At 46.3% G+C, this 27,284-nt stretch overlaps 2 protein-coding genes across 2 annotated transcripts; both read right to left on the reverse strand.

Annotated features, from left to right (window-relative positions):
* Positions 1–17,649: 17,649 nt before the first annotated feature.
* LOC124668308 (G-type lectin S-receptor-like serine/threonine-protein kinase SD2-5) lies at positions 17,650–19,648 on the reverse strand. Its single transcript, XM_047205475.1, has one exon. The coding sequence runs from the start codon at positions 19,646–19,648 to the stop codon at positions 17,741–17,743; it is 1,908 nt and encodes a 635-aa protein (XP_047061431.1). The 3' UTR covers positions 17,650–17,740.
* A 5,954-nt stretch (positions 19,649–25,602) lies between these two features.
* Positions 25,603–27,054, reverse strand: LOC124668309. Its single transcript, XM_047205476.1, has one exon. It carries the CDS (start codon positions 27,052–27,054, stop codon positions 25,603–25,605), a length of 1,452 nt encoding a protein of 483 aa, XP_047061432.1.
* Positions 27,055–27,284: the final 230 nt, after the last annotated feature.

Consider the following 27,284-nt stretch of genomic DNA (forward strand, 5'->3'; position numbering starts at 1 on the left):
CCAGCATTGCACCACGTTCACGGATCCGATCCAAGACGGGTCACCAATAGACCTCGATGGTGTCTCTCCGACACATCGTCGCACCAATGTCGGTTCTTCGCCGCTTCCCGAGTTTTGTACTCCTCCGGCACACCACCTCCGGGACCATATGGCCCATACGCTCCACCTCCGGGACCATATGGTTCGTACCCTCCACCTCCGTATCCATACGCGCCACCTCCAACCGCTCCACCTACGAGTAGCGGGAGTGGCACCGTACCTCCATACCCACCACCTTCGTACGGTTCATACCCTCCACCTCCACCTCCGTATCCATACGCGCCATATGGTCCGTACCCCCCACCACCTTCTGAAGCTCCCGCTCCAAGCTCCGAGTCCAATGCCGCGGAAACAATCGTACCACCGCGTGCAAAGAGGCTTGACTGGACTGTTGCGGAAGAGGAAAAACTGGTACTTTACTTGCCCATCACATATTTATTTCGGGGTTGGTTCTTGCTTGGATTTTTCACTAACAATATCTACTTCGGGGTAGGTTAATGCTTGGCTTTTTAACTCCAAGGACTCTGTTGCCGGTAATTGCAAGACCGACACTAGTTTTTGGGGTCAGATAGCTACAACCTTCAACTCTACCTCGGATCCTGCCCGTCATCGCACCTCGAAGCAGGCGAAGGATCATTGTAACGCCTACAACAAGGAGGTGTCCCTGTTCAATGCATTCTACATCCAAGAAGAGGGGTTACGTCGTAGTGGAGCGAGACGATGATATGGTCATGAAGGCGGCAATGGAGAGGTACGCTTGGAGATATGCCCAAGAGGCAATAATAAAAGTGGTTATTATATATCTTTATGTTTATGATAAATGTTTATATACCATGCTATAATTGTATTAACCGAAACATTGATACATGTGTGATATGTAAACAACAAAGAGTCCCTAGTATGCCTCTTAACTAGCTTGTTGATTAATGGATGATTAGTTTCATAATCATGAACATTGGATGTTATTAATAACAAGGTTATAACATTATATGAATGATGTAATGGACACACCCAATTAAGCGTAGCATAAGATCTCGTCATTAAGTTATTTGCTATAAGCTTTCAATACATAGTTACCTAGTCCTTATGACCATGAGATCATGTAAATCACTTATACCGGAAAGGTACTTTGATTACACCAAACGCCACTGCGTAAATGGGTGGTTATAAAGGTGGGATTAAGTATCCGGAAAGTATGAGTTGAGGCATATGGATCAACAGTGGGATTTGTCCATCCCGATGACGGATAGATATACTCGGGCCCTCTCGGTGGAATGTCGTCTAATGTCTTGCAAGCATATGAATAAGTTCATAAGAGACCACATACCACGGTACGAGTAAAGAGTACTTGTCGAGAGACGAGGTTGAACAAGGTATAGTGTGATACCGAAGATCAAACCTCGGACAAGTAAAATATCGCGAGACAAAGGGAATTGGTATTGTATGTGAATGGTTCATTCGATCACTAAAGTGATCGTTGAATATGTGGGAGCCATTATGGATCTCCAGATCCCGCTATTGGTTATTGGTCGGAGTGAGTACTCAACCATGTCCGCATAGTTCACGAACCGTAGGGTGACACACTTAAAGTTGGATGTTGAAATGGTAGTACTTGAATATGGAATGGAGTTCGAATATTTGTTCGGAGTCCCGGATGAGATCCCGGACATCACGAGGAGTTCCGGAATGGTCCGGAGAATAAGATTCATATATAGGATGTCATTTTATGTGAATTAAAATGTCGCGGAAGGTTCTAGAAGGTTCTAGAAAAGTCCGGAAGAAACCACCAAGGAAGGTGGAGTCCACATGGGACTCCACCTCCATGGCCGGCCAACCCTAGTGGGGAGGAGTCCCAAGTGGACTCCCCTTTGGGGGCCGGCCACCCCCCATATGGGAGGTGGAACTCCCACCTTGGTGGGAGTCCTAGCTTGGGTAGGTTTCCCCACCATATGGAAGGTTTTTTGGTTCGGGTCTTATTCGAAGACTTGGAGACCAACACTTGGGGTTCCACCTATATAATGAGGGGCCAAGGGGAGGGGGCCGGCCACCCAAGAACCACCAAGGTGGCCGCACCCCTTAGTGGCCGGCGCCCCCTCTCCCCAAACCCTAGCGGCCTCTCTCCTCCACCACGTCCCGCAAGCTTAGCGAAGCTCCGCCGGACTTCTCCACCACCACCGACACCACGCCGTCGTGCTGTCGGATTCAAGAGGAGCTACTACTTCCGCTGCCCGCTGGAACGGGGAGGTGGACATCGTCTTCATCAACAACCGAACGTGTGACCGAGTACGGAGGTGCTGCCCGTTCGTGGCGCCGGAACCGATCGTGATCAAGATCTTCTACGCGCTTTTGCAAGCGGCAAGTGAACGTCTACCGCAGCAACAAGAGCCTCATCTTGTAGGCTTTGGAATCTCTTCAAGGGTGAGACTCGATACCCCCTCGTTGCTACCGTCTTCTAGATTGCATCTTGGCTTGGATTGCGTGTTCGCGGTAGGAAAATTTTTGTTTTCTATGCAACGTTATCCTACAGGTGGTATCGGAGCCGTGTCTATGCATAGATGGTTGCACGAGTAGAACACAATGGTTTTGTGGGCGTTGATGCTCTTGTTATCTTTAGTTGAGTACTTTGCATCTTTATGGCATAGTGGGATGAAGCGGCTCGGACTAACTTTACATGACCGCGTTCATGAGACTTGTTCCTCGTTCGACATGCAACTTGTATTGCATAAGAGGCTTTGCGTGTGTCTCGTCTCTCCTACTATAGTAAAGATTCAATTTACTCTTCTATTGACAACATTAGTATCAACGTTGTGGTTCATGTTCGTAGGTAGATTATATCTATATCGAAAACCCTAAACCACGTAAAATATGCAAACCAAATTAGAGAGCGTCTAACTTGTTTTTGCAGGGTTTGGTGATGTGATATGGCCATAATGTGATGATGAATATGTATGAGATGATCATTATTGTATTGTGGCAACCGGCAGGAGCCTTATGGTTGTCTTTAAATTTCATGTTGAGTAGTATTTCAAAGTAGTTGTAATAGTTGCTACATGGAGGACAATCATGAAGACGGCGCCATTGACCTTGAAGCTACGCCGACGATGATGGAGATCATGCCCGAAGATGATGGAGATCATGTCCGTGCTTTGGAGATGAAGATCAAAGGCGCAAAGACAAAAGGGCCATATCATATCACATATGAACTGCATGTGATGTTAATCCTTTTATGCATCTTATTTTGCTTAGATCGCGACGGTAGCATTATAAGATGATCCCTCACTAAAATCTCAAGATAATAAAGTGTTCATCCTTAGTAGCACCGTTATCAAGTCTTGTCGTTTCGAAGCATCTCGTGATGATCGGGTGTGATAGATTCAATAAGTACATACAACGGGTGCAAGACAGTTTTTGCACATGCGGATACTAAGGTGGCCTTGACGAGCCTAGCATGTACAGACATGGTATCGGAACACATGATACCGAAAGGTAGAGCATGAATCATATGATTGATATGATGAACACTTTGAGTGTTCGCCATTGAAATCACACCTTTTCTCGTGATGATCGGGTTTAGGTGCGGTGGATTTGGTTCGTGTGATCACTAAGACAATGCGAGGGATATTGTTTTGAGTGGGAGTTCACTTAGATTTTTAATTATGTTGAATTAAAATTTGAACTCAATTTGTCATAAACTTAGTCTAAACTATTGCAAATATATGTTGTAGAGATGGCGTCCCCAATCAATTTTAACCAGTTCCTAGAGAAAGAAAAGCTTAAGAGCAACGGTAGCAACTTCACCGACCGGTTCCGTCATGTGAGGATCTTCCTCTCGGCGGAAATCCGCAATATGTGCTTGATGCACCGCTAGGTGACCCTCCCGTGAAACTGAAACCGATGAAGTAAAAGCTGTTTACGAGACTTGGAAAACTCGGTACTCTCAAGTTCGGTGTGCCATCCTGTACGGTCCGGAATCCGATCTTCAAAAACGTTTTGAGCACCACGATCCTCATGAGTTGATGAATGAGCTGAAAGCTATTTTTGAGACTCATGCGGCCGTGGAATGCTATGAAGCATCGAAACATTTCTTCAGACTGTATGATGGAAGAAGGCAGCTCCATTAGTGAGCACATGCTCGCCATGACCGGGCATGCGAAGAAACTCGGTGACTTGGGAATAGTGATTCCTAACAGATCGGGGATTAATCGTGTCCTTCAATCACCGCCACCAAGTTACAAGAACTTTGTGATGAACTATAATATGCGGAACATGAACAAGGAGTTACCCGAACTCTTTGGCATGCTAAAAGCTCGCCGAGATTGAGATCAAGAAAGAGCACCAAGTGTTGATGGTCAACAAGACCACCGAGTTTCAAGAAACAGGGCAAGTCTAAGGGAAAATTCAAGAAGGGTGGCAAGAAAGCTGCCACGCCTCCTATGAAACCTAAGAACGGCCCTAAGCCCGATGCTGAGTGCTATTACTGCAAGGAGAAGGGACACCGGAAGCGTAATTGCTCCAAGTATCCGGCTGATCCGAAGAGCGGCCTTGTCAAAAAGAAGAAAGAAGGTATATCCGATATACATGTTATAGATGTTCATTTCATCGGTTCTCGTTCTAGTACCTGGGTATTTGATACTCGGTTCGGTTGCTCATATTTGTAACTCGAAACAGGAACTAAAGAATAAACGACAACCGCTGAAGGATGAAGTGACGATGCGCGTTGGAAACGGATCCAAGGTCAATGTGATCGCAATCGGCACACTTCCTCTACATCTACCTTCGGGATTAGTTTTAAGCCTAAATAATTGTTATTATGTACTGCGTTGAGCATGAACATTATATCCGGATCTTGTTTAATGCAAGACGGTTATTCATTCAAGTCTGAGAATAATGGTTGTTCTATTTTTATGAATAATATCTTTTATGGTCGAGCACCACAAAAGAATGGCTTATTTCGTTAGATCTCGATAGTAGTGATACGCATATACATAACATTGATGCTAAGCGAATTAAATTGAATGATAATTCTACTTATATGTGGCACTGTCGTCTTGGTCATATTGGAGTGAAACGCATGAAGAAACTCCATACCGATGGATTACTTGAATCACTTGACTTTGAGTCACTTGATAGATGCGAAGCATGTCTAATGGGAAAAATGACTAAGACTCCATTTTCCGGAATGATGGAGCGAGCTACCGACTTATTGGAAATCATACATACCGATGTGTGCGGACCAATGAGTGTAGCATCGCGCGGTGGTTATCGTTATGTTCTAACCTTCACGGATGATCCGAGTAGATATGGGTATATCTATTTCATGAAACATAAATCCGAAACTTTCGAGAAGTTTAAGGAATTCCAAAGTGAAGTAGAAAATCAACGTAACAAGAAGATCAAATTTCTACGATCCGATCGTGGAGGTGAATATCTGAGTTATGAGTTTGGCATGCATTTAAAGAAATGCGGAATACTTTCACAATTGACACCGCCGGGAACACCACAACGAAACGGTGTATCCGAACGTCGTAATCGAACTCTCTTAGATATGGTTCGTTCTATGATGTCTCTTACCGATTTGCCTTTATCATTTTGGAGTTATGCATTAGAGACAGCCGCATTCACTTTAAATAGAGCACCATCAAAATCCGTAGAAACGACACCGTATGAATTATGGTTTAATAAGAAACCTAAGTCTGTCGTTCCTTAAAGTTTGGGGTTGCGAAGCCTATGTAAAAAAGTTACATCCGGACAAGCTAGAACCCAAAGCGGAGAAATGCGTCTTCATAGGATACCCTAAGGAAACTATAGGGTACACTTTCTATCACAGATCCGAAGGCAAAATCTTTGTTGCTAAGAACGGAACCTTTCTTGAGAAAGAATTTCTCACTAAAGAAGTGATCTGGAAGAAAAGTAGAACTCGATGAGATTAATGAATCTATACTCGTTGATCAGAGTAGCGCAAGTACCGGAAGTTGTACCTGTACCGTCTACACCGGCAACGAGAGGAAGCTAATGATAATGATCATGAAACTTCGAACGAGGAAACTATCGAACCTCGCGGATCGACAAGGGAACGTGCCACTCCCGATTGGTATGATCCTTGTCTAAATGTCATGATTGTAGATAACAATGATGAGGACCCCTGCGACGTATGAAGAAGCGATGATGAGCCCAGTATTCCAACAAATGGCAAGAAGCCATGAAATCCGAAATGGGATCCATGTATGATAACAAAGTATGGACTTTGGTAGACTTACCCGATAACCGAAAGGCTCGTCGAGAATAAATGGATCTTCAAGAGAAAAACAGATGCCGATGGTAATATTACTGTCTATAAAGCTCGACTTATCGCAAAGGGTTTCCGACAAATTCAAGGTGTTGACTACGATGAGACTTTCTCACCGGTAGCGAAGCTAAAATCTGTGAGGATTTTGTTAGCAATAGCTGCATTTTTCAATTATGAGATTTGGCAGATGGATGTCAAAACAACATTCCTTAATGGAGACATTGAGGAAGAGTTGTATATGGTACAACCCAAAGGTTTTGTCGATCCTAAAAATGCTGACAAAGTATGCAAACTTCAGCGTTCAATCTATGGACTGAAGCAAGCATCAAGAAGTTGGAACCGACGTTTTGATAAGGTAATCAAAGACTTCGGGTTTATACAGTGTCATGGAGAGGCCTGTATTTACAAGAAAGTGAGTGGGAGCTCTGTAGCATTCCCGATATTATATGTAGATGACATATTATTGATTGGGAATGATATAGAACTATTAAGCAGAGTGTAAAAGGTTATTTGAATAACAGCTTTTCAATGAAAGACCTTGGTGAAGCATCGTATATATTAGGCATCAAGATTTATAGAGATAGATCAAGACGCCTAATAGGGCTATCACGAGTACATACCTGGACAAGATTCTAAAGAAGTTTAGAATGGACGAAAGTAAGAAAGGGTTTTTACCTATGTTACTAGTGCAAGGTCTTGAGTAAGACTCAAGGACCAGCTACGGCAGAAGAAAGAGAAAGGATGAATCGGATCCCCTATGCTTCGGCGATGAGGCTCTATTATGTATGCCATGCTATGTACAAGACCGGATATAGCGCATGCCGTTAGTTTGACTAGCGAGATATCAAAGTGATCCGGGAATGGAGCACTCGGACAGCGGTCAAGAATATCCCGAAGTACTTGAAAAGAACTAAGGATATGTTTCTTTGTTATGGAGGTGACCAAGAGCTCGTTGTAACAAGTTACACCGATGCAAGTTGGAACACCGATCCCGATGACTCTAAGTCACGATCCAGGTACGTGTTTATATTGAATGGTGCCTGCAGTAGGTCGGGCAAGCTCGAAGCGAGTGCACGGTGGCAAAGTCTTCAACGGAATCGGAGTACATAGCGGCTTCGGAGGCTTCATCGAAGCGGTATGGATGAAGAGGTTCATTGTAGAGCTCGGTGTGGTTCCTAGTGCATTGGACCCATTAGTCATATACTCGTGACAACATGGGTGCCATCGCCAATGCACAAGAACCAAGGTCACACAAGAGGCTGAAGCATATCAAGTCTGCGTTACCACTCGATTCGCGAGTACATCGAAGATGGAGAAGTAAAGATTTGCAAAGTACACACCGATCCGAATGTAGCAGATCCGTTGACTAAAGCTCTCCCTAGGGCAAAGCATGACCAACACCGAATGCCATGGGTGTTAGGTTCCTTACAATGTAATCTAGATTATTGACTCTAGTGCAAGTGGGAGATCTGTTGGAGATATGCCCAAGAGGCAATAATAAAAGTGGTTATTATATATCTTTATGTTTATGATAAATGTTTATATACCATGCTATAATTGTATTAACCGAAACATTGATACATGTGTGATATGTAAACAACAAAGAGTCCCTAGTATGCCTCTTAACTAGCTTGTTGATTAATGGATGATTAGTTTCATAATCATGAACATTGCATGTTATTAATAACAAGGTTATATCATTATATGAATGATGTAATGGACACACCCAATTTTTAGGGGTTATCTTAATATGTGCTGTGAACATGCATGATTTTTTTCAGATTTTTCCGCAATCTTTAAATTTGAATTTAGGCCGCATGTCACACGGTGACATACAAAAGGTGCATGTTACCTGATCTGTATCCCACTACACTCCAGCTCAGGCGCCGGTACAGGAGAGTGAGGGGGTCGTTGCCGTTGGTGAGGTTGGCGACATTGCCTGAGTCGGTGGCGTCCACCAATTCGTCATCTCGTTCTCTAGCACGGGGACGAGGTTGGTGGACTTTGCGAGCGTTTTACTAAGGCTGGTGCCAACGCGGGCGTGAGCGCGGGCGGTACCGCCCGCCGCCGGGCGAGAGAGGGGAGGGAGTGGGGCGGGACGGGAGCGCGGGGCGCTGCGGCTGGCGCCGGGCGGTACAGCCCGCTGCCGCCCGGCTCCCGCCCGCGTTGGGGGCGACAGCGAGGCGTTAGCGGGGCGAGAGGCGGGGCGGCGCGTTGGCGGCGCTGGGCGAGAGAGGGGCGGGCGAGAGGGCGGGCGAGAGCGGGCGGTAGGCGGGCGGGAGTGGGGCGAGATGCGGGCGTTAGCGGGCGAGAGATGGGCTGGAGTGGGGCGGTAGTGTGTAACGGCTAGCTGACGTGGCGCGCTCTGATTCGTCCACGTCAGGTAGCCGTTGCTGGTTAAAAAAACCCTATAAATACCCCCCATATGGTTTCACTCACTCCACACCCATTTCATCTCCATTCATCACCTTCCCTCTCTCAAATCTTCTCCACCATGTCCGGTTGGACTCCACCAGATTGCACCACGTTCACGGATCTGATCCAAGACGGGTCACCAATAGACCTCGATGGTGTCTCTCCGACACATCGTCGCACCAATGTCGGTTCTTCGCCGCTTCCCCGAGTTTTGTACTCCTCCGGCACACCACCTCCGGGACCATATGGCCCATACGCTCCACCTCCGGGACCATATGGTTCGTACCCTCCACCTCCGTATCCATACGCGCCACCTCCAACTGCTCCACCTACAGGTAGCGGGAGTGGCACCGTACCTCCATACCCACCACCTTCGTACGGTTCATACCCTCCACCTCCACCTCCGTATCCATACGCGCCATATGGTCCGTACCCCCCACCACCTTCTGAAGCTCCCGCTCCAAGCTCCGAGTCCAATGCCGCGGAAACAATCGTACCACCGCGTGCAAAGAGGCTTGACTCGGACTCGTTGCGGAAGAGGAAAACTGGTACTTTACTTGCCCATCACATATTTATTTCGGGGTTGGTTCTTGCTTGGATTTTTCACTAACAATATCTACTTCGGGGTAGGTTAATGCTTGGCTTTTTAACTCCAAGGACTCTGTTGCCGGTAATTGCAAGACCGGCACTAGTTTTTGGGGTCAGATAGCTACAACCTTCAACTCTACCTCGGATCCTGCCCGTCATCGCACCTCGAAGCAGCTGAAGGATCATTGTAACGCCTACAACAAGGAGGTGTCCCTGTTCAATGCATTCTACATCCAAGAAGAGGGGTTACGTCAGAGTGGAGCAGACGATGATATGGTCATGAAGGCGGCAATGGAGAGGTACGCTTGGAGATATGCCCAAGAGGCAATAATAAAAGTGGTTATTATATATCTTTATGTTTATGATAAATGTTTATATACCATGCTATAATTGTATTAACCGAAACATTGATACATGTGTGATATGTAAACAACAAAGAGTCCCTAGTATGCCTCTTAACTAGCTTGTTGATTAATGGATGATTAGTTTCATAATCATGAACATTGGATGTTATTAATAACAAGGTTATATCATTATATGAATGATGTAATGGACACACCCAATTAAGCGTAGCATAAGATCTCGTCATTAAGTTATTTGCTATAAGCTTTCAATACATAGTTACCTAGTCCTTATGACCATGAGATCATGTAAATCACTTATACCGGAAAGGTACTTTGATTACACCAAACGCCACTCGCGTAAATGGGTGGTTATAAAGGTGGGATTAAGTATCCGGAAAGTATGAGTTGAGGCATATGGATCAACAAGTGGGATTTGTCCATCCCGATGACGGATAGATATACTCTGGGCCCTCTCGGTGGAATGTCGTCTAATGTCTTGCAAGCATATGAATAAGTTCATAAGAGACCACATACCACGGTACGAGTAAAGAGTACTTGTCAGGAGACGAGGTTGAACAAGGTATAGTGTGATACCGAAGATCAAACCTCGGACAAGTAAAATATTGCGAGACAAAGGGAATTGGTATTGTATGTGAATGGTTCATTCGATCACTAAAGTGATCGTTGAATATGTGGGAGCCATTATGGATCTCCAGATCCCGCTATTGGTTATTGGTCGGAGTGAGTACTCAACCATGTCCGCATAGTTCACGAACCGTAGGGTGACACACTTAAAGTTGGATGTTGAAATGGTAGTACTTGAATATGGAATGGAGTTCGAATATTTGTTCGGAGTCCCGGATGAGATCCCGGACATCACGAGGAGTTCCGGAATGGTCCGGAGAATAAGATTCATATATAGGATGTCATTTTATGTGAATTAAAATGTCGCGGAAGGTTCTATGGAAGGTTCTAGAAGGTTCTAGAAAAGTCCGGAAGAAACCACCAAGGAAGGTGGAGTCCACATGGGACTCCACCTCCATGGCCGGCCAACCCTAGTGGGGGAGGAGTCCCAAGTGGACTCCCCCTTTGGGGGCCGGCCACCCCCCCATATGGGAGGTGGAACTCCCACCTTGGTGGGAGTCCTAGCTTGGGTAGGTTTCCCCACCATATGGAAGGTTTTTTGGTTCGGGTCTTATTCGAAGACTTGGAGACCAACACTTGGGGTTCCACCTATATAATGAGGGGCCAAGGGGAGGGGGCCGGCCACCCAAGAACCACCAAGGTGGCCGCACCCCTTAGTGGCCGGCGCCCCCTCTCCCCAAACCCTAGCGGCCTCTCTCCTCCACCACGTCCCGCACGCTTAGCGAAGCTCCGCCGGACTTCTCCACCACCACCGACACCACGCCGTCGTGCTGTCGGATTCAAGAGGAGCTACTACTTCCGCTGCCCGCCGGAACGGGGAGGTGGACGTCGTCTTCATCAACAACCGAACGTGTGACCGAGTACGGAGGTGCCGCCCGTTCGTGGCGCCGGAACCGATCGTGATCAAGATCTTCTACGCGCTTTTGCAAGCGGCAAGTGAACGTCTACCGCAGCAACAAGAGCCTCATCTTGTAGGCTTTGGAATCTCTTCAAGGGTGAGACTCGATACCCCCTCGTTGCTACCGTCTTCTAGATTGCATCTTGGCTTGGATTGCGTGTTCGCGGTAGGAAATTTTTTGTTTTCTATGCAACGTTATCCTACAAAAAGAGTGACTCACCCGTTCAGAAAGCACCACTGGTGGCAAGCTGTTCGCAATGAAGCGAAGTGGAAAGGACAACATGGTCCTTGTAAGGGTACATTGCCCCTATGTGTGGTTTTGGTAATTAATGACAACCCCTATGGACTAATGTTTTCATTGAGTTTATATGAAGGAATATTCCATAGGTACTACTTGCTCTCCATGTGTTGGATTCAAGTATGGATGCCATGAAGATAAATGTATACCTTGTGTATTGGCATCAAGATCATTGTTTTAAAGATACATATGTGACATGATCAAGAAGAAGAAATGAAGATGGAGTTCTTATGTGGAACTCAATATTAGCCATGCTCTATCTTAAGTGAGTATGAGAAGATACAAGGTTGATTTGGGCAAGTTCAAGATGAGCATCTCAAGTGGATCACATGCTTGAAGCTTGCCGTCCATTGGTGATAATGGACATGTGAAGATGTACATCTATGGAGCTTTCCCATCATGGTGTATGGGGGAGCATTTGTGAGTCTTCACGAAGCAACGATGATCAAGTTGAGGCATACCGGCTTGTATGGAGCTTGAAGAGCTATCATCAAGATCAAGCGGGATGTGCAAGGCAAAGGTATGGCTTTGCTAGGTTTTTCCTTTTACCGGTCTCAAGGTGGTTGATGGGAGACCGGATTATAGGATACATAGCCGCACTATTAAGAGGGGCTTTCGGTTGGGTAACTTGATCACATCGTCTTAGGGAGCTCAATCCTTTGCATACTTTGCATATCCTTATTGCTTCTTAGTGTTTCTCTGTGTGAGGTTCTTGAGCTTGTTGCTAGCTTTACAACAAGCCCAAGTTCATCGAAAACGGAATCCGCATGCATCTTCTATTGCGTTTTCGAGTTTGGACGTCTTCGCCGTTTCTTGACGGTGGGAGACTCCCTCTCTAAAATCATCTAAAATATTCTGTGAGGAGTCTCCATATTTCCAGTTTTTGTTGGGGTTCTATTCGTCGTTATCTTTCCAACAAAATTGGTTTCATGCGAATCGGAGTTCGAGAGCATTAGTTATTAAAGAAAAAGGAAAGAGGAGAAAAGAATATAAAAAGAGAAAAAGAAAAAAGGGGGAGGGACCAGCCGGCCGACCGGCCTAGACACCGGCCCACCCGGTCCGCGACCGGGTCCGGCGCTGGTGCCATCCGGGCCGCCTCCAGTGGCTTTTTGGCCCAAGTCCGGTCGCAGGCCCGGTCACCGACCGTCCCGCCCGGCGCCAGCCCCGGCCGGACCAGCCTCGCCGCCGATTGGGCCTCACACCGCGCGGTTGGGCCTCAGCCCGGTTGCTGGGCCGGTCCGACCGGGCTGCACGCTGGCCTGTCCGGCTGCTGCTCCGGTCGACCGGCCTGGTGACCGGCTGGGCCGTTTTTCTGCCCGTTTTTTCTGTCTTTTCCCCCCAACAGTTTTATTTGCTCCCATGCTATAAATAGCTCTTCTTCCACCTTGAGCAAACCAGTTCTTCCTATTCTCTCTCCTCCATTGTTGCATTTGAAGAACTTGCTCTCCCCTTTGATTCCTCCAACCATTCTTGCTCATTCTTGAGGGATCTAAGAGAGGATATCTAGATCTACATTTCCACCAATCCATTTCTTCTCTAAGTGAGGGAATCTCTTGGGATCTAGATCTTGGAGTCTTTGGTTGACTTTCCCCTTTGTTCTTCCTCTCCAATCTCATCCTAGCATTCGTTGCTTTGGTGGGATTTGAGAGTGACGGACTTGAACACCTCTTGCTTTGCATCATTGCATAGTGTTGAGCTCTCCACCACGATTAGTTCGAGTGAGAGACCGTGAGCTTGTTACTCTTGGAGGGAAACCTCCTAGTTGGCTTGGCGGTTGGTGCTCCGGTGATCTCTTCAAGAAGATTGTGAAGAGGCCCGGGCTTCTCCTTCGTGGAGCTTGTGAAGTGGTTGTGGAGTTTGCCATCTCCGGAGCGGAGGAAAAGCTAACCATAAGGAAAGGGCCATTATCCTTCGTGGGTGTGGTTCGGAGAATAGGGTGAGCCTTCGTGGCGCGGGAATCCTTCGTGGGACCTCCACTCCTCCAAATGTGACGTACCTTGTTGCAAAGCAAAGGAACACGGGAATACATCCTCGTCTCCGCGTGCCTCGGTTATTTCTATACCCGAGCTCTCTTTCCTTGTGATAGCCATCGTGCTTGAAGTACATATATCTTGCTATCACTTGTGCTACATATATCTTGTGCCTATCTTGCTTAGCTCTAGTTGCCATTGTTACACTTAGTTGAGCTTAGCATATTTAGGGTTCGTGCTTGTAAACTAAACATTAGTTTAATTCCGCATTCTTACAAGACAAATCCGCAAGAGTTTGTAATTGCCTATTACCCCCCCTCTAGGCGACATCTCGATCTTTCAGTCCTGGTAGTGGAACCGACTCCACTTCCAAGAGAAGCCGTCTAGGACTTTCTGGTGAGTACAGCTCTAGCGACGTGACAGGCGACACGGAGGAAGAGCGTCCAACGGGCCGCGATAGGGCCAAGGCCGCGGTACGGAATGGCAGGAAGAAGGGGAAGGAAACCTCATCAAGCAGTGAGGTAGGAAGTAAATCCTTCGCGATGAGTAACATGATGAAGGGTTTAGTGAAGGCTAAGCTATTCAAGCAATGGAACAAAATGAAAGACCGATCAACCGCCGACATGAACGAAGGTGAAAAGCGCAAACATGCGAAGGCCATGAAGATGGTGGAAAAAGAGCTTGGTCTGGACGATGATGACGACGAGGAGGAGGAGCAGGAAGAAGAGGAAGACGAGTAGAATTTTTATTTATTATGTAATTTTTAATATTTATTATGCAATTTTATTAATTATTATGTAATCGGTAACATTTTAAGTTGAATAAAATAATTTCCTTGCATTATTTTGAATGTCTAAAATAAATCGAGTGAAATAACTTAATGTGGAAAAGAAATGGTGATGTGGAGGAGAGAGAAGTGAGAGTGGGGACTATAGCCCGTGCATTGGCACCGTGGGGTGAGAGTGGGGTGAGAGTGAGGGAAAAAGCTGACATGACGGGTGAGAGTGGGGTGGTGCATTGGCACCAGCCTGGCCAGGGAACTCCTCCGGGTCGTCCTGGGTGTGCATTGCCACTTGCATCTGGCGATGTGGGCGCCACTTGTTGTCCAACGCCTTCTCCTACTCGATCTTCTGTATCTTGCGGTGTTTCCTCCTTCGTGGGCGCCAGAGGACGTAATTGGAGCCACGCACGCTGGTCAGTGTGACAGCCTGCATTTGTTGCAAAACAGTTTGAAACCATATACTATCTAAATTTTGCAACGGAACCAGGAGAACAATTCCAAATTCACTCTTCCGAAACTGAACCTTAGTGTGACAGCCTGCACGTGTTGGAGACTTGAACTACATCTAGTTTAGCTTTTCTACGCAAGGTTGGTCAGGTCTTTGGAATGAAACTGACAGCAGCAAAACAACCTGATGGAGCTGAAGTGGGACACACAAGATTTCACGAAAAAAACGGGACACCAATTCTGCAATCTCAGATGTCTTGTCAATACTGAAAACGAACCTCGGTGTTACAGCCTCTACAGTCCAATTACATCTAGTTTATCTGGGATTCTGGGTTATGGAAGGCCTGTGCAGCTCCTACGTGTGAGGGTCCTCGCTGTAGTTGGGCGCCGGCGGCGTGCTGCCGCCGTTCCTCCCGCCCATTGACTGCTCCAGTGCTGCGAAAAGTCAGAAAGGTCAGCTGTGAACATTCAACGCAGAATGAATCCAAGATGGAAGTACCATTCTTACCTCCGGCGAAGAAGCCGCCGACGTTGAGCAGCGCCGCGAGGAGGATCATGGACAGTAGCAGCAGCAGAGCATGGGCGAGGAAGGAGAAGATGTGCCGTGGCTGCTTCTGTTTCATCTCTCTGTGAACTGACTGAACTGAAACCCTCCACGGCATAGAAGTTCTATTTCGCATCTCTCCTGCTTTCTTTTCTGCTCCATGACGGAGAAGATCGTGCGCACCTGGCCAAGTTTTACAGTTCCTGGAGCAGCGAGCATCTTAATCAGGTTTATGTATAAGCATTGCACGTGTGATGCATTGATGGCAGTACGTATCGCACCAAATCACTGTGGTCAAAACTAACTGCCACGGATGCTATCACTCCATATGTTTACATGAACATAATCACTGCAGTATATATATTGGTTGTGAGAAACACAATCTGCCGTAATGCATGTATGGTATTTTACTTTCTCGTTGTCAAGTCACCATTGATGCCAAAATTCCAAATCGGTGATGTCATCTGCGTCTACGTGCAAAGGCTGGCTTTTTATTTTTTTGAGAAGAACGTGCAAAGGCTGGCTGTTCGGCCCAATTACACGGCCTACAGAGAGGCCCGAGGCCCATTGAATCAAACAAATTTTGGGTGCCCAGATCGATCAGTTTTGTGTGCAAAAGAGGCCCACTATCCCCGTCCCCTTCCTCCGCTCTCACGGCCAGCCTAAAACTTCACGACGGAGCTCCGCCGGAGGCGGGCGTGGATCTGGACCGTCTCCCGACTGACTCACCATGGCTTTCGTGTCTCGTCGGCTCCTGTGACACGCCCCCACTATTCCCGATTTGCACTTTTGTTTCCCACGGCCGCTGCCGTCTCCTATAGCTCACTGTCGCCTTCAATCTCCTCTGCCGTCGCCGCATCGAGACTAATCGACTGCACTCCTCAGCTAGGAGAGAAAGCAGCTTAGCGAGGGCTAATTCAGGTCGACCTACTGCACAGCGGAGTCCCACGGGCGGCAGTACTAGTAAGCACCAGTCAGCAATTCCTTTCGGTCGAGTAGTGCTAGTATATTAAACTGCAGTCTGCAGACTGTTGTGGAATCTGAATATCTCAAGCTATATATGAACATTTTGGTTCGTTCCTCATGTACTCTCTATGCTTTGCTAAGACGATCAGATCTGGAACATGTAGGGAGCAACAGCCTAGAGTGACCATCACTTTGCAAGAAGTACTTGGGGGTAAGCTGATGCTAACAGCAGTGACAGTAGTCGGCAGCTGCCTATATGTTGTTGCGACAGCTGGAATCAACGAATGCTTTCCAAGAAGTTGACAGCAGGCAGAAGCTGCCCGGAAGTAGCCCAAGAAGCCTTGTTGCCGTGTTGACTGGCTTATCATGCCGTCAACTCTCAGGGCCATGTCTTTTGTCATCAACCAAGCATTCTCCTTGATTTTCGTGCTCACGAGGGTGGCAAAATCCTTGTTATCATTGTGAACGTCAGTGTTAATTAGCTGTTGCTGATACACATTCTGTAAAAATATCGCACTGTAGCATCCAAGTCATTTTTTTTAATTTTCATCTTACTACCTATGTGACAATCCAGTAGAAATGGTGCAGAATTTAAAAGAAATTATTAGTTATTCCTCAAACTTACAACTTGCTTTCATTCTGTGCATTTCTCTGCTTCATTCTAGCTACGAGCTGTTTAAAACATGCTGTTTATTTCTACTATGATCATTAGAAGTAGATTTGTGGTACTTGAGAGAAACTGGACAATGGAGTAAAAATGAGTTCCATATTAGTACGTCAAAGAATGTTTTTGATATTGAGGTATTCTACAGGTAAACTTAACTCGAGATAAGGGGTTTCAGGTTGTAGTAATTTCAGAATATAAAACAGACCAGGGGCTTTGTCGATTTGTTCTACACAAGAGAATCTTCTCCTCACAATCTAAAATGCTTTGCTGTTGGGGTGTCTAATTACACCTGGGCCTGATACGACTGAAGCTAGAGGCGGAGTTTAGGAGTTGTGCACTGGTCGCTGGTGCAAAGAGAGCAGAACTTCTAATTTTTTTTTTTTTTTGAAAAGGGAAAAACCCGGCTTCTGCATCGTGGTGATGCACACAGCCTTTTATTGAGAAACAGTAGTCTTTGTTCAGTACTTATTTTTATACTTTCTTACTACGATAGGTTCAAGCCATCCTTTTCAGTATTTGAGCAAACTGTGCCTTGTTTTTATACTTACGAACTCGATGTACACCAATAAATTTATTTTAAAACTATTCAAATTGCACAGAACTGAAAAGCACTTGTATCCACTAATTGATCAGTGTTAACATGTTATTACTGTCTAGTTTTCAATACAATAACTCGAAACAGATTTGCCTTCTTCACAGATAACTGAATAAAGCAATAAAAATGACATGAACTGAAGGTAAAGGGGTTTTGATTTTTGTAATTCACAGAATACGTCTGATCATGCCTTTTCCTTTACATAGGAAAATTGCCTGCTCGTAATCTAACTATCTATCTTGCAGGATTAACTCATTTCACCTGGGCCCTGATACATGTGAAGGTAGAGGTGGAGCTGAGGATGTCACATTTCCGGCAACGCCGAAAATCGATTGATTTGTTGCAACAAAGTTATGATCAATATTGCTCTCCGCATTCATGGTGCCTTCTATGACCTTGACTACCTCGGACATCTTAGGTCTTCTTTTGCAATCAATCTGCAAACACCACATTGCGAGTTTCATCATCTGAATTACATCATGCTTGTGTGCTTGCATGTCGTTACTGTTCTTGTCAATAAGATCTACCAAGTTATCGTCCTTCACCTTTTCTTCCAATAGGGTAATGAGATGGATGCTCTCTTCTGATCGGGAGGTGTCGATGTTCTTTCTTCCGCTGATGACTTCCATGACCACAACACCAAAGCTGTAGATATCGGCCTTCTCCGTGATCTGTGATGTCAACCATTCAGGAGCTAAATATCCAGGTGTGCCTCTCATTCTAGTAACCACTTGGCTTATATCCCTATCGATGAGCTTGCACAGACCAAAATCAGAGAGTTTTGCATTGTAGTTGTCATCTAATAGGATATTTTGTGGTTTAACATCCAAATGAGCAATTTTTTTCGTGCACTCCTCGTGAAGATACGAGAGCCCCTTAGCTATTTGAGTAATGATCTTGCATCGCGTGCTCCAATCCAGCGGAGGAGCATTATTGTCATGTCGATGGTAGATCCACCTGTCCAAGGATCCTTTCGGCATATACTCGTATATCAAGAGCCTATTAGATTTTTCTGCACAGAAACCAATCAATCTCACCAGATTGATGTGATGGATGCTGCCAATTGTCTGAACCTCTGCTGAAAATTCTCGTTTTCCCTGGCCAGCTCGATCCAAACGTTTTACTGCTATACTCTCCTCTCCAAATTGCCCCTTGAAAACAGACCCAAATCCTCCCTCCCCAAGCTTGTCAGTGAACTGCTCAGTTGCTACCTTTAGCTGTTGAAATGTGAACCTCATCGGTGTTCCTTGTAGCTCCCCAAATTCTTCCTCTTCCTCCATCTCCTGGTGTTTCCATTGTGCTATTTGTTTACGTATATAGCAAGTGGCTGTTAACACCCCGGTCACCAATAAAAAGCTGCCTACACTAACTGCAATAGCAACTTTTCTGACTATGACTCTGGTCCTTGGCCCAGCAGGAGCAAGCGGAGGACTTGCAGGTGAAGGTGGTTTCTGGAGCGTTGGTGCAGGCGGAGGACTCGCAGCTGCTGGCGAAACTGTTAGATTCATTGGAGGACAGAAGATGACCTGATAGTTGGTGCCTGCTGGGCAACGGTATGTAGCAGAATCATCTGAGAGGCTGTAGGCGTCTGGGCACATCCCCTTAAAGAAGGCCGAGTATGTGCAGTTGCTGGAACCAGTTCCGGTGCATTTGTTATTGCAACCCCCGGGCACCTTCATCTCCTCTGGACACTGCGACGTGATGTTGGCCGCACACCGCGGTCCCCTGCTGCACTCTTTCTCTCCTTGTACCGGCACGGGCAGGAAGTCCATGGGTACATTGAAGCCATCGACAACCGAGATGTCGAAGAAATTTTGCGGGCTGCTAGTTGAGAGCTCGGCAAATGTGTAGGGTGGCTTACCTGAGATGCTGCAGGCAAACGCACCCCCGCAGTCGCCTGTTTGGCACGACCCTTTGCCATTGCTGCTAAACGAGCACCCCGTGCGCGCCCAGATGCGCCCGTCGGATATGCCGGCGGGCATATCCAGTGTCCATACCTGCCCTGACTTGAGTTCGCTTGCACCCCTGCCCACGGGCAAAGCGGCTGGCCAAACGGTGTAGGAGCATCGGTTGGTGATGTTTATCGTGGTGGCCTCGTTGGTTCCAACGAGGAGCAGGAGGAGAAGCAGGAGGATGAGAGCGGAAGAGGCACTGGTGGCCGGCATGTGTGTTTGCAGCGGTTAACATGAACTGAAATTTGGAGTTAGAGTCAGGCTCTCACAGATCGGAAGAACTAAACAGGATGGCTCAGCTGTGGTCTCTGTGAATCTTATAGGAGCTGCGTAGAATTATTCAACGGTCAACATTGAAAGGACCTTGACATGCTGGAGCGAAAACTGTCTTGGGGCCAAGCTGCAGGTGACAGCAGTAGGCAGCTGCCTGGAAGCATGCAGCTGGATACCTCGTTGACTGGCCATCATGCCGTCAACCGTCTCACTCACCATAACTCTGTGATCTGCGTCCAAACGAGGGTGGTAAAAGCCCTTTGATCTTTGTGAATACCTCTGTTACTTGGCTGTTTCTTTTCGCGAAAACGCAAAAGACTTGCGTTTCGATGCATTGATAGATAGGAAAAAGGTTATATGTACAAGTCCACGAAGGGACCAACACCCCACACTACAACTCGACCCAAGAAAGAAGACCTAGTCTAGGGGATGATCTGGCGGACACCCCGGGCCCCCGCGCTCACCCACTGTTGCGCCTCGGTCTTGATGTCGTTGAGCAGGGAAGGCATCGAGGGTTGTGCGTTATCAAAGATCGCAGCATTCCGGTGCTTCCAGATCCACCACGCCGTGAGCATGATGACCGACGATGTACCTTTGCGCAACTGGCGGGGAGCGGTCCGCACCGCCTGTGACCACCACTCCACGAAGTCCCCCTCCGAGTCCGGAGGCGCTGAGGTAGATCGGATCCACGAGAGGACCTCGAACCAGATCGTCCTGGAGAATGAGCATCCGGTGAGTAGATGCGCCATAGTCTCGTCGGATTGGTCACACAGCGGGCATCTGGGCGCATGTGGTAGACCACGACGCGCCAGCCTCTCACCCGTCCAACACCTGTCCAGACAGGCCAGCCATAAGAAGAATTTCACCCTAGGAGGCGCCCAGGATCTCCAGTTCAGCTCCCATGATGCTGATGTGATCCCCCCTGGAAGAGGGCCTCATAGCAAGAATGGGAGGTGTACTGGCCGTCCGTCGTCCACAACCAGGACATCGCGTCTTGCTCCTCCGAAAGCTGGACATCCCTCAGTCTGACCCATAGTTGCACATATTGCCATAGTGCTAGGGGACTCGGTGCTCCAGCTATGTCGGGGATCCAAGTGCGGTCTACCAGTGCCTGACGCACCGTACGCACCTTCCTGCGCCGTTTAGGAACTAGCGCGAACACCTCTGGCGCCATCTCCTTGATGGACTTGCCGTCCAGCCACCGGTCCTCCCAGAAGAGCGCGGACTCCCCATTACCCACCGTCATCGAGGTGGAAGCCGCGAAGATGTCCAGCTCCGCCTTCGAGAACTGCATGTCCAGCCCGCGCCATGGCCGTTGGGGATCCGTGCGCATCCTCCACAGCCAACGCACCCTAAGGCTTATGACCATCCGTGCAAGGTCGAGGATCCCCAACCCTCCTAGGTTAAGCGGCCGGCACACCCTTGCCCAGTTCACGTGGCAGTGACCTCCATTGGCCTCTGCCCTGCCCACCAGAGGAACCCTCGCAGGATCTTGTTGATCTGTTTGAGGGTCTTTTTGTTCAGGGCCAGTACCATTAGCTGGTGCAGCGGGATTGCCGCGAGCACCACTCGGATCAGCGTCAAACGGAGCACACTCATTTCGTAGCGCTGAGTCGGAGGTTAATTGCGCCGTTTACAGAAACGTGTCTCCTGGCTGGTATTACTATACCTTCGCCGATTGTAATTCTATTCCTAGGTATAAGAAGCCCCCTTGCTAGTGGAGAAAAAACTAGCACCCAATCACAAACTTCTCATTCATTGATTAACCGTTGTTCTTGTACTATAACTTTTTTCCTTTTGGTTCAGGAACCTTCGCAGGCAACCACAGTACCACACTATCAACAAACCTGATGCAAAACATGGGACACCAGTTCTGAACTCCCAAAATCATGATGCTGAGACCGAACCCTCAGTGTGCCGCTCTGTAGCTACTCTCCAACTACACATCTAGCTTGCCTGTTTATGGAAAGTTGGCGCACTCCTCCTAATAGTTCGCGGCTTCGTGCAGCTCCTACGTATGAGGGTCCCCGCTGGAGTTGGGTGCCGGCGGCGCGCGGCTGCCGTTCCTCCCGCCCATCGACTGCTCCAGCGCTGCGAATGTTTGAAATTTCAGGTCAGCTGTCGGGACCCTGAATTCAGAAATAGAGACATCGATAGATGAACGCTGAACGCATGCCGCGTCATACTACTGGAGCTGAAGAGTTCGTATCTATACACGAACCATTCCAAATGTATGACAACTGCGGAAATGCTGGTAGGTTTTGTACGGGAAATTAAGATGCAAGCACTTTCATTACCTCCAGTGAAGAAGTCGCCGACATTGAGCAGCGCCGCGAGGAGGATCATGGACAGTAGCAGTAGCAGAGCGTGGGCGAGGAAGGAGCAGCAATGTCGTCGCCGCTGCTGTTTCATCTCTCTCTATAACAGAGCAGCTCGTGCGCACCTCGCCAACCAAGGGTATATCTATCTGCCTCTTGGTCTGAATTCTGTCGGAAGCTGACAGGTGCAAGGCTAGAACTGCACCTGCAAATGGTAAGGGGTAATTTCTTCCAGGGAAGTGAACTGGCTGGAATTAAGTTGCAAGGAGTTTACAACTCTAGTACAGTAATATAAGAGACGTCGTGTCAGGTCGGTTCAGTAATTTACAGTTCTTGGAGACGAGCATCTTAATCTGGTTTATGTATAAGCATCGCACGTGTGATGCATTGATGGCGGTATCGCCACCAGATCACTGTGGTCAAAGCTAACTGCTGCGGATGCTATCGCTCAAATTGCTTTCTTGAACATAATCACCGCAGTGTATTGTTTGAGAGAAACACAATCTGCGGTAATGCCATGTACTATGTTATTTTACTGTCTGGTTGTCAAGTCACACGAATTGATGCCGAAATTCAAATCTCAAGATTTTTTTTAATAATCAATACCACATATATATAATAACAAATAGTACATGGTAGAGATAACCTAGGTAGCTGTTTGATCGGAGGAAGCACGGCGGAAGGAGGCGGCTAGAACATTGCCTCAAGGAAGAAGCCATATGTTGTCATACCATGAGCTGTATCCATTGGTCAAAATGGAAATCATTGGTTATTAGTTCGAAAAAGAGTATCAGTCCCGAATAAATCCACTTAAGAAGCAGCTTTACACGGGCTGTCTTCAACGATTACAAAATAAAGTCTAAAAAATCTTAGCAAATCTTCGAGATCTTCAATCTCTTTCTTTTTGCAAAACATAATCTTGTACTTTCCAGAAGGCAGCCAAAGATAGATAACAAACCATAAACTTGTAATACCAACGAAGGTTCTCTCATAATTTTAATTTGAGCCGCAATGCCAAGTCTGCATGCACGCGCCAGCCATTAAAGTAGTCAATCAACATCAGCAAAAGTACCAACACCAGTATGCCAGGGAATAAAAACCGATCAGCCTTGTCGACGTTGATGGAGAGCCGAGAGTACGAATCACCATTATCGAGGACGTAGCAACCGGGACAAAAACTGTGAGGATAATCCTTCTCGCGGCAATCATGAGAAAAGATCCAAGATCGATCTAGCGAAGCAAGATCTGAATACCCATCCCTAGATAATTGTAATCTTTCAACACCACCATTGACATCGGGAAGGAGATCTCGTCGTCGAACGAAAGGCCGAAAATCACTTATTGCAAACAATATCATCTCCATTGCGGGAAAACCAACAAGAAAACGGCAACCAAAACCCTAACATAAATTACTGGAAAAACTACTTTTATTGAAAACTTCACGCATAGATCGGGTTCCCTACTCCTCCCAATACCGATGAAGCTGGTCGGAGGAGGGGAAACCGATCCATGGAGAAGGCTGAAGTGGAGGCGGCTAGGGTTTTATCGCTGGAGGCGGCAACTAAGACTCAAATCTCAACATCTAAAAAAGAAAATTACAAGCTCATTCTGTGACCTGCTTCTGCGTGCAAAGGATTGGATGTGCCGCCCAATATGACGGCCCACTTTAGGCCCAAGACCCATTGCAAAAGAGGCCCTTTTTCCCGTCCTCCACCACCGCGTCACTTCAGGGCGGAGCTCCGGGCTTCGGCAGAGGCGGCGGCGATCTGGAGCCAATCGCCTTCGACCTCCGCCTCCTCCTCTAAGTTGCCGCTGCTGTCGCCGGCGCCGCATGGAGACCATTGGATAGCGCTCGTCAACAAGGTGAGGCACGCTGGGGTGCTCTCATACACCTTACGCACTTGTGTTGTTAAGCTTCTGAATAACATTTCTTTAGACTGGTAAGCTTCTGAATATCTGATTGCATAACTACCGGATTGCGAAATATAGCAATATTTGTTACCATACAGTTCACCATCAGGCATATGGCTGTTAATCTTGTGGAAAACCAAGTTTCATATTCAATATGCATTAATAATGGACAGCGCTCGTCAAAGAGGACGAAGACTAGGGGGACCATCTTACTAAGGACTACACTTTGCGACTTGTGCTGTTAAGCTTCTGAATATCTGATGGCATAGTGACTACTGTTAAGCTACACTCAGCAGGCTTTCTTGGTCTTTCTTTCTTTGCTTGCATCATTGACTTTGCATTTCTTTTCATTGAAATGGCGAAGTTACATGCCTCCTAGGAGGTGAGTTGCATCAGATGGCTTAGGAGGAATTATTTTCTCTCTAGGTTTGTGGTTGTAGAAAGATGAAACAGATGGCTTAGGGGAAATTGCTAGACTAAGCTAACTTTCTAATAACATTTTGAATTTTTTCATAGATGTGAGATTTTTTTTTGGTTCCACTAAATACACCTTAGTACCGCAGTGGCCTATTTCTTTCTCTCCTAGCGCCACTATAAAATCTCATTTCGGTCCTGAATACATGGATCTGAGTTCCTGCTCTCAGCCACCGTTTCCAACAACAACAACATGCTAAAGTTATAAACATCTAACATGTAAGATATTGTCTAGTCCCGAAAAATATTGTTCTTGTGAAATGTTCCTCTATCAGAAGCCATTGTGGTGACGTTTTGATTCGTTGCACACCGCTTTGGTAGCCAAAAATATGAAATCTTTGGATAGTAACTGTAGAAAATTATATAGAGGCAGTAAAGAACAACAACAACAATCTAGTTTTAGTCCAAAACCAAGTTAGAAGTGAAACCCAACTAGCAAAGCTGCAGTCAGTGGAACAAAAAACGATTACCCATCAACTAGCAAATTTTTGGTTATCTGGACTGGTGCAAAACACCTGCTAATGTATGTATTGTATTTATCCTGTTACAATATTGATGTGCCATCCATTTCCTTTTTGATGAAATAGAACAATGTTGTTGAACTTGGGAACCCTATGTAACTCACCACCTGTGTGGTTACTTGTAAATTAGTGCTCATCCATCTCTCAAATTTCTAATTTTCTTTCAGTGTGTGCATTTATGACTTAATATTCTTCTGAATTTACATGAGCCGAATTTAATTGCAATAAACTACAAACACGATTTTCTAACCTGAACTAGATTTTCGCAACCTCACTTTTATACAGTTGATTTTTCTCTTGTCACAGAAAAATAGGCGGTAACATAGTTTATTTCTATCTCTTACAGCGTATCTTTATCTATTTATATCCACTCTTTAATGTACTTTTATCTGCTCTTTAAAGTATCTACCATCTCAATGCGATTGCATCTATACTTCACAACCTGTGGTTACTTTTAAGTCAGTACAAAAGAAGAGAGCTTCAATATCTTGAGGGAAATAAAGATACACATGAAAGTAAAGAGAGGGAAGAAGGCTAGTTAAATAAAAGGTGGCCACTGCCAACGTATAGTTGATTGACTTGAAACATTATTCGATTGGGTATTTGTCAAACTACAAAATGCCATGAAAAATTAGAGGACTATTACACTTATCAAAGCTATGATATAAGCTCATAGAGACACTCCTCTTCGTTTTCTCCCTGACAAGGGGGTAACTTCAGGCATATCCTTAACATTGGTCTGAGCGAAGTGAGCAAATGACTTGTAAGGAGGAATCCTTGATTTCCAAGACAATAAACTGAATTCCCCTTTTGGCCTAATACTAGGATCTACAAGGATCTCCCCAAGTGTCACCTTTGGTAATTCATTCTTCATTGGAACCTTAGCTGTATAAGGTATTATGTGTAGTGGTTGCGAAGAAAAATCACTTATGTCCACTGGATGACCTTGTTCCATTAGTATATTAAGATGCACACCATATGCGGAGATGTTCTTTTCAATCACTCTTCTGCCCTTGTTCAATAGGCAAAGCCAGAATTGAACACTCAAGTTATTCCTCAGTACATCTGTAAAAGAATTTGCGACGCCAAGTGACCCTTCCTTGTGAAACTCCTTGGAAAATTCTTCTGCTATGTCTATTAGTTGTGGATGTTCTATCGGATTTGCACTCCCGAATGCTAGTATCTTGAAGAGGTACCAGAATTCATCGTAAGGCAGAGTATTGAGAAAGATTGGCTTCACTGATCCAAATCTGGTTAATCTCTGAAGTTTACCCACGATGATCACCTTGCTACATCTAGCCATACTTTTGACAAATGAGTGAAATGTTTGCCAGTCCTTGTCGTCTACATTGGAAACAAACTCAACAACCACCAATATCTCGCCTAACATGGTGCTTCCATGCTCAAGTATTCTGAAAAGGTTGTCTCCGTTCAAGTGCAAAACTGAAGAGAAGCGTGAGCGCACCCTCTCATTGCTGCAGACATGAGCAACCAATGTTTTCTTCCCAACCGCGTAACCACCAATGATCGGAAGAACAGCTGGTTCGTCGCCAGGAATGCTATCTTGCAACAAGAAGTTCAAAAGAATTTGCTTTTCTGTATGTCGTCCAAACATGATGTTATCATGGTAAAGATATGCATCATATGGTCTATGCAGCATTCGGTCGCATCCACCCAAAAGCACAACAAACTCCATCATGTTAGCAGCAACAATCTCTATGTTCTTCAAGGCACCATGTAACTCATGGTGCATGACTTTGTCCTTTCTTGCACATGTAGTTCTGCGAGAACGCTTAAGAGGAATGACAAATGGCATAATGGATGAGTCGCAAACCTCATTGCTGCCTCTGTCCTCGATGCCTTCATATGTAAAGGTGTCAAGCGCATGGTAGCCTCGATACATGGCCTCCGAGAGCATCCTGAGCTGCATCAGCATGCTGGAGTTCATGATGTATCGCCCATCTGCCTCCTCGATGACTGTGTGCACTCTCGTTAGGAGTTGCTGCAGCCTCTCCGCCTTCTCCTCCAATCGTACATGGCTTGAGTAAAAGTACTTGTTTACCAGGAAAGAGATGAATCGGCTAAGAAATTCGCCTGCCACTGCAGATATGGCGGCCTCCATGTCAAATACACCGAAGTGTTGGAGATTTAAGAGGTAACAGATAGTAGAAGATTTATGAGGTAATTGATGACGAAGCTGATCTCTAACTATATAGTATGCTGAAAGCATGCACCATTTATTTAGCTAGTGCCTCAAATTAGATAGTTACGCGTGTTGCAAGACGACTTTCTTTATGATATCTTTTGGATATAGTAGATGTGTTCAAGTCAAAGATGCCGAAGTCAATAGTG

The sequence above is a fragment of the Lolium rigidum genome, chromosome 6, assembly GCF_022539505.1.
Source record: "Lolium rigidum isolate FL_2022 chromosome 6, APGP_CSIRO_Lrig_0.1, whole genome shotgun sequence".
Lineage (NCBI taxonomy): Eukaryota > Viridiplantae > Streptophyta > Magnoliopsida > Poales > Poaceae > Lolium > Lolium rigidum.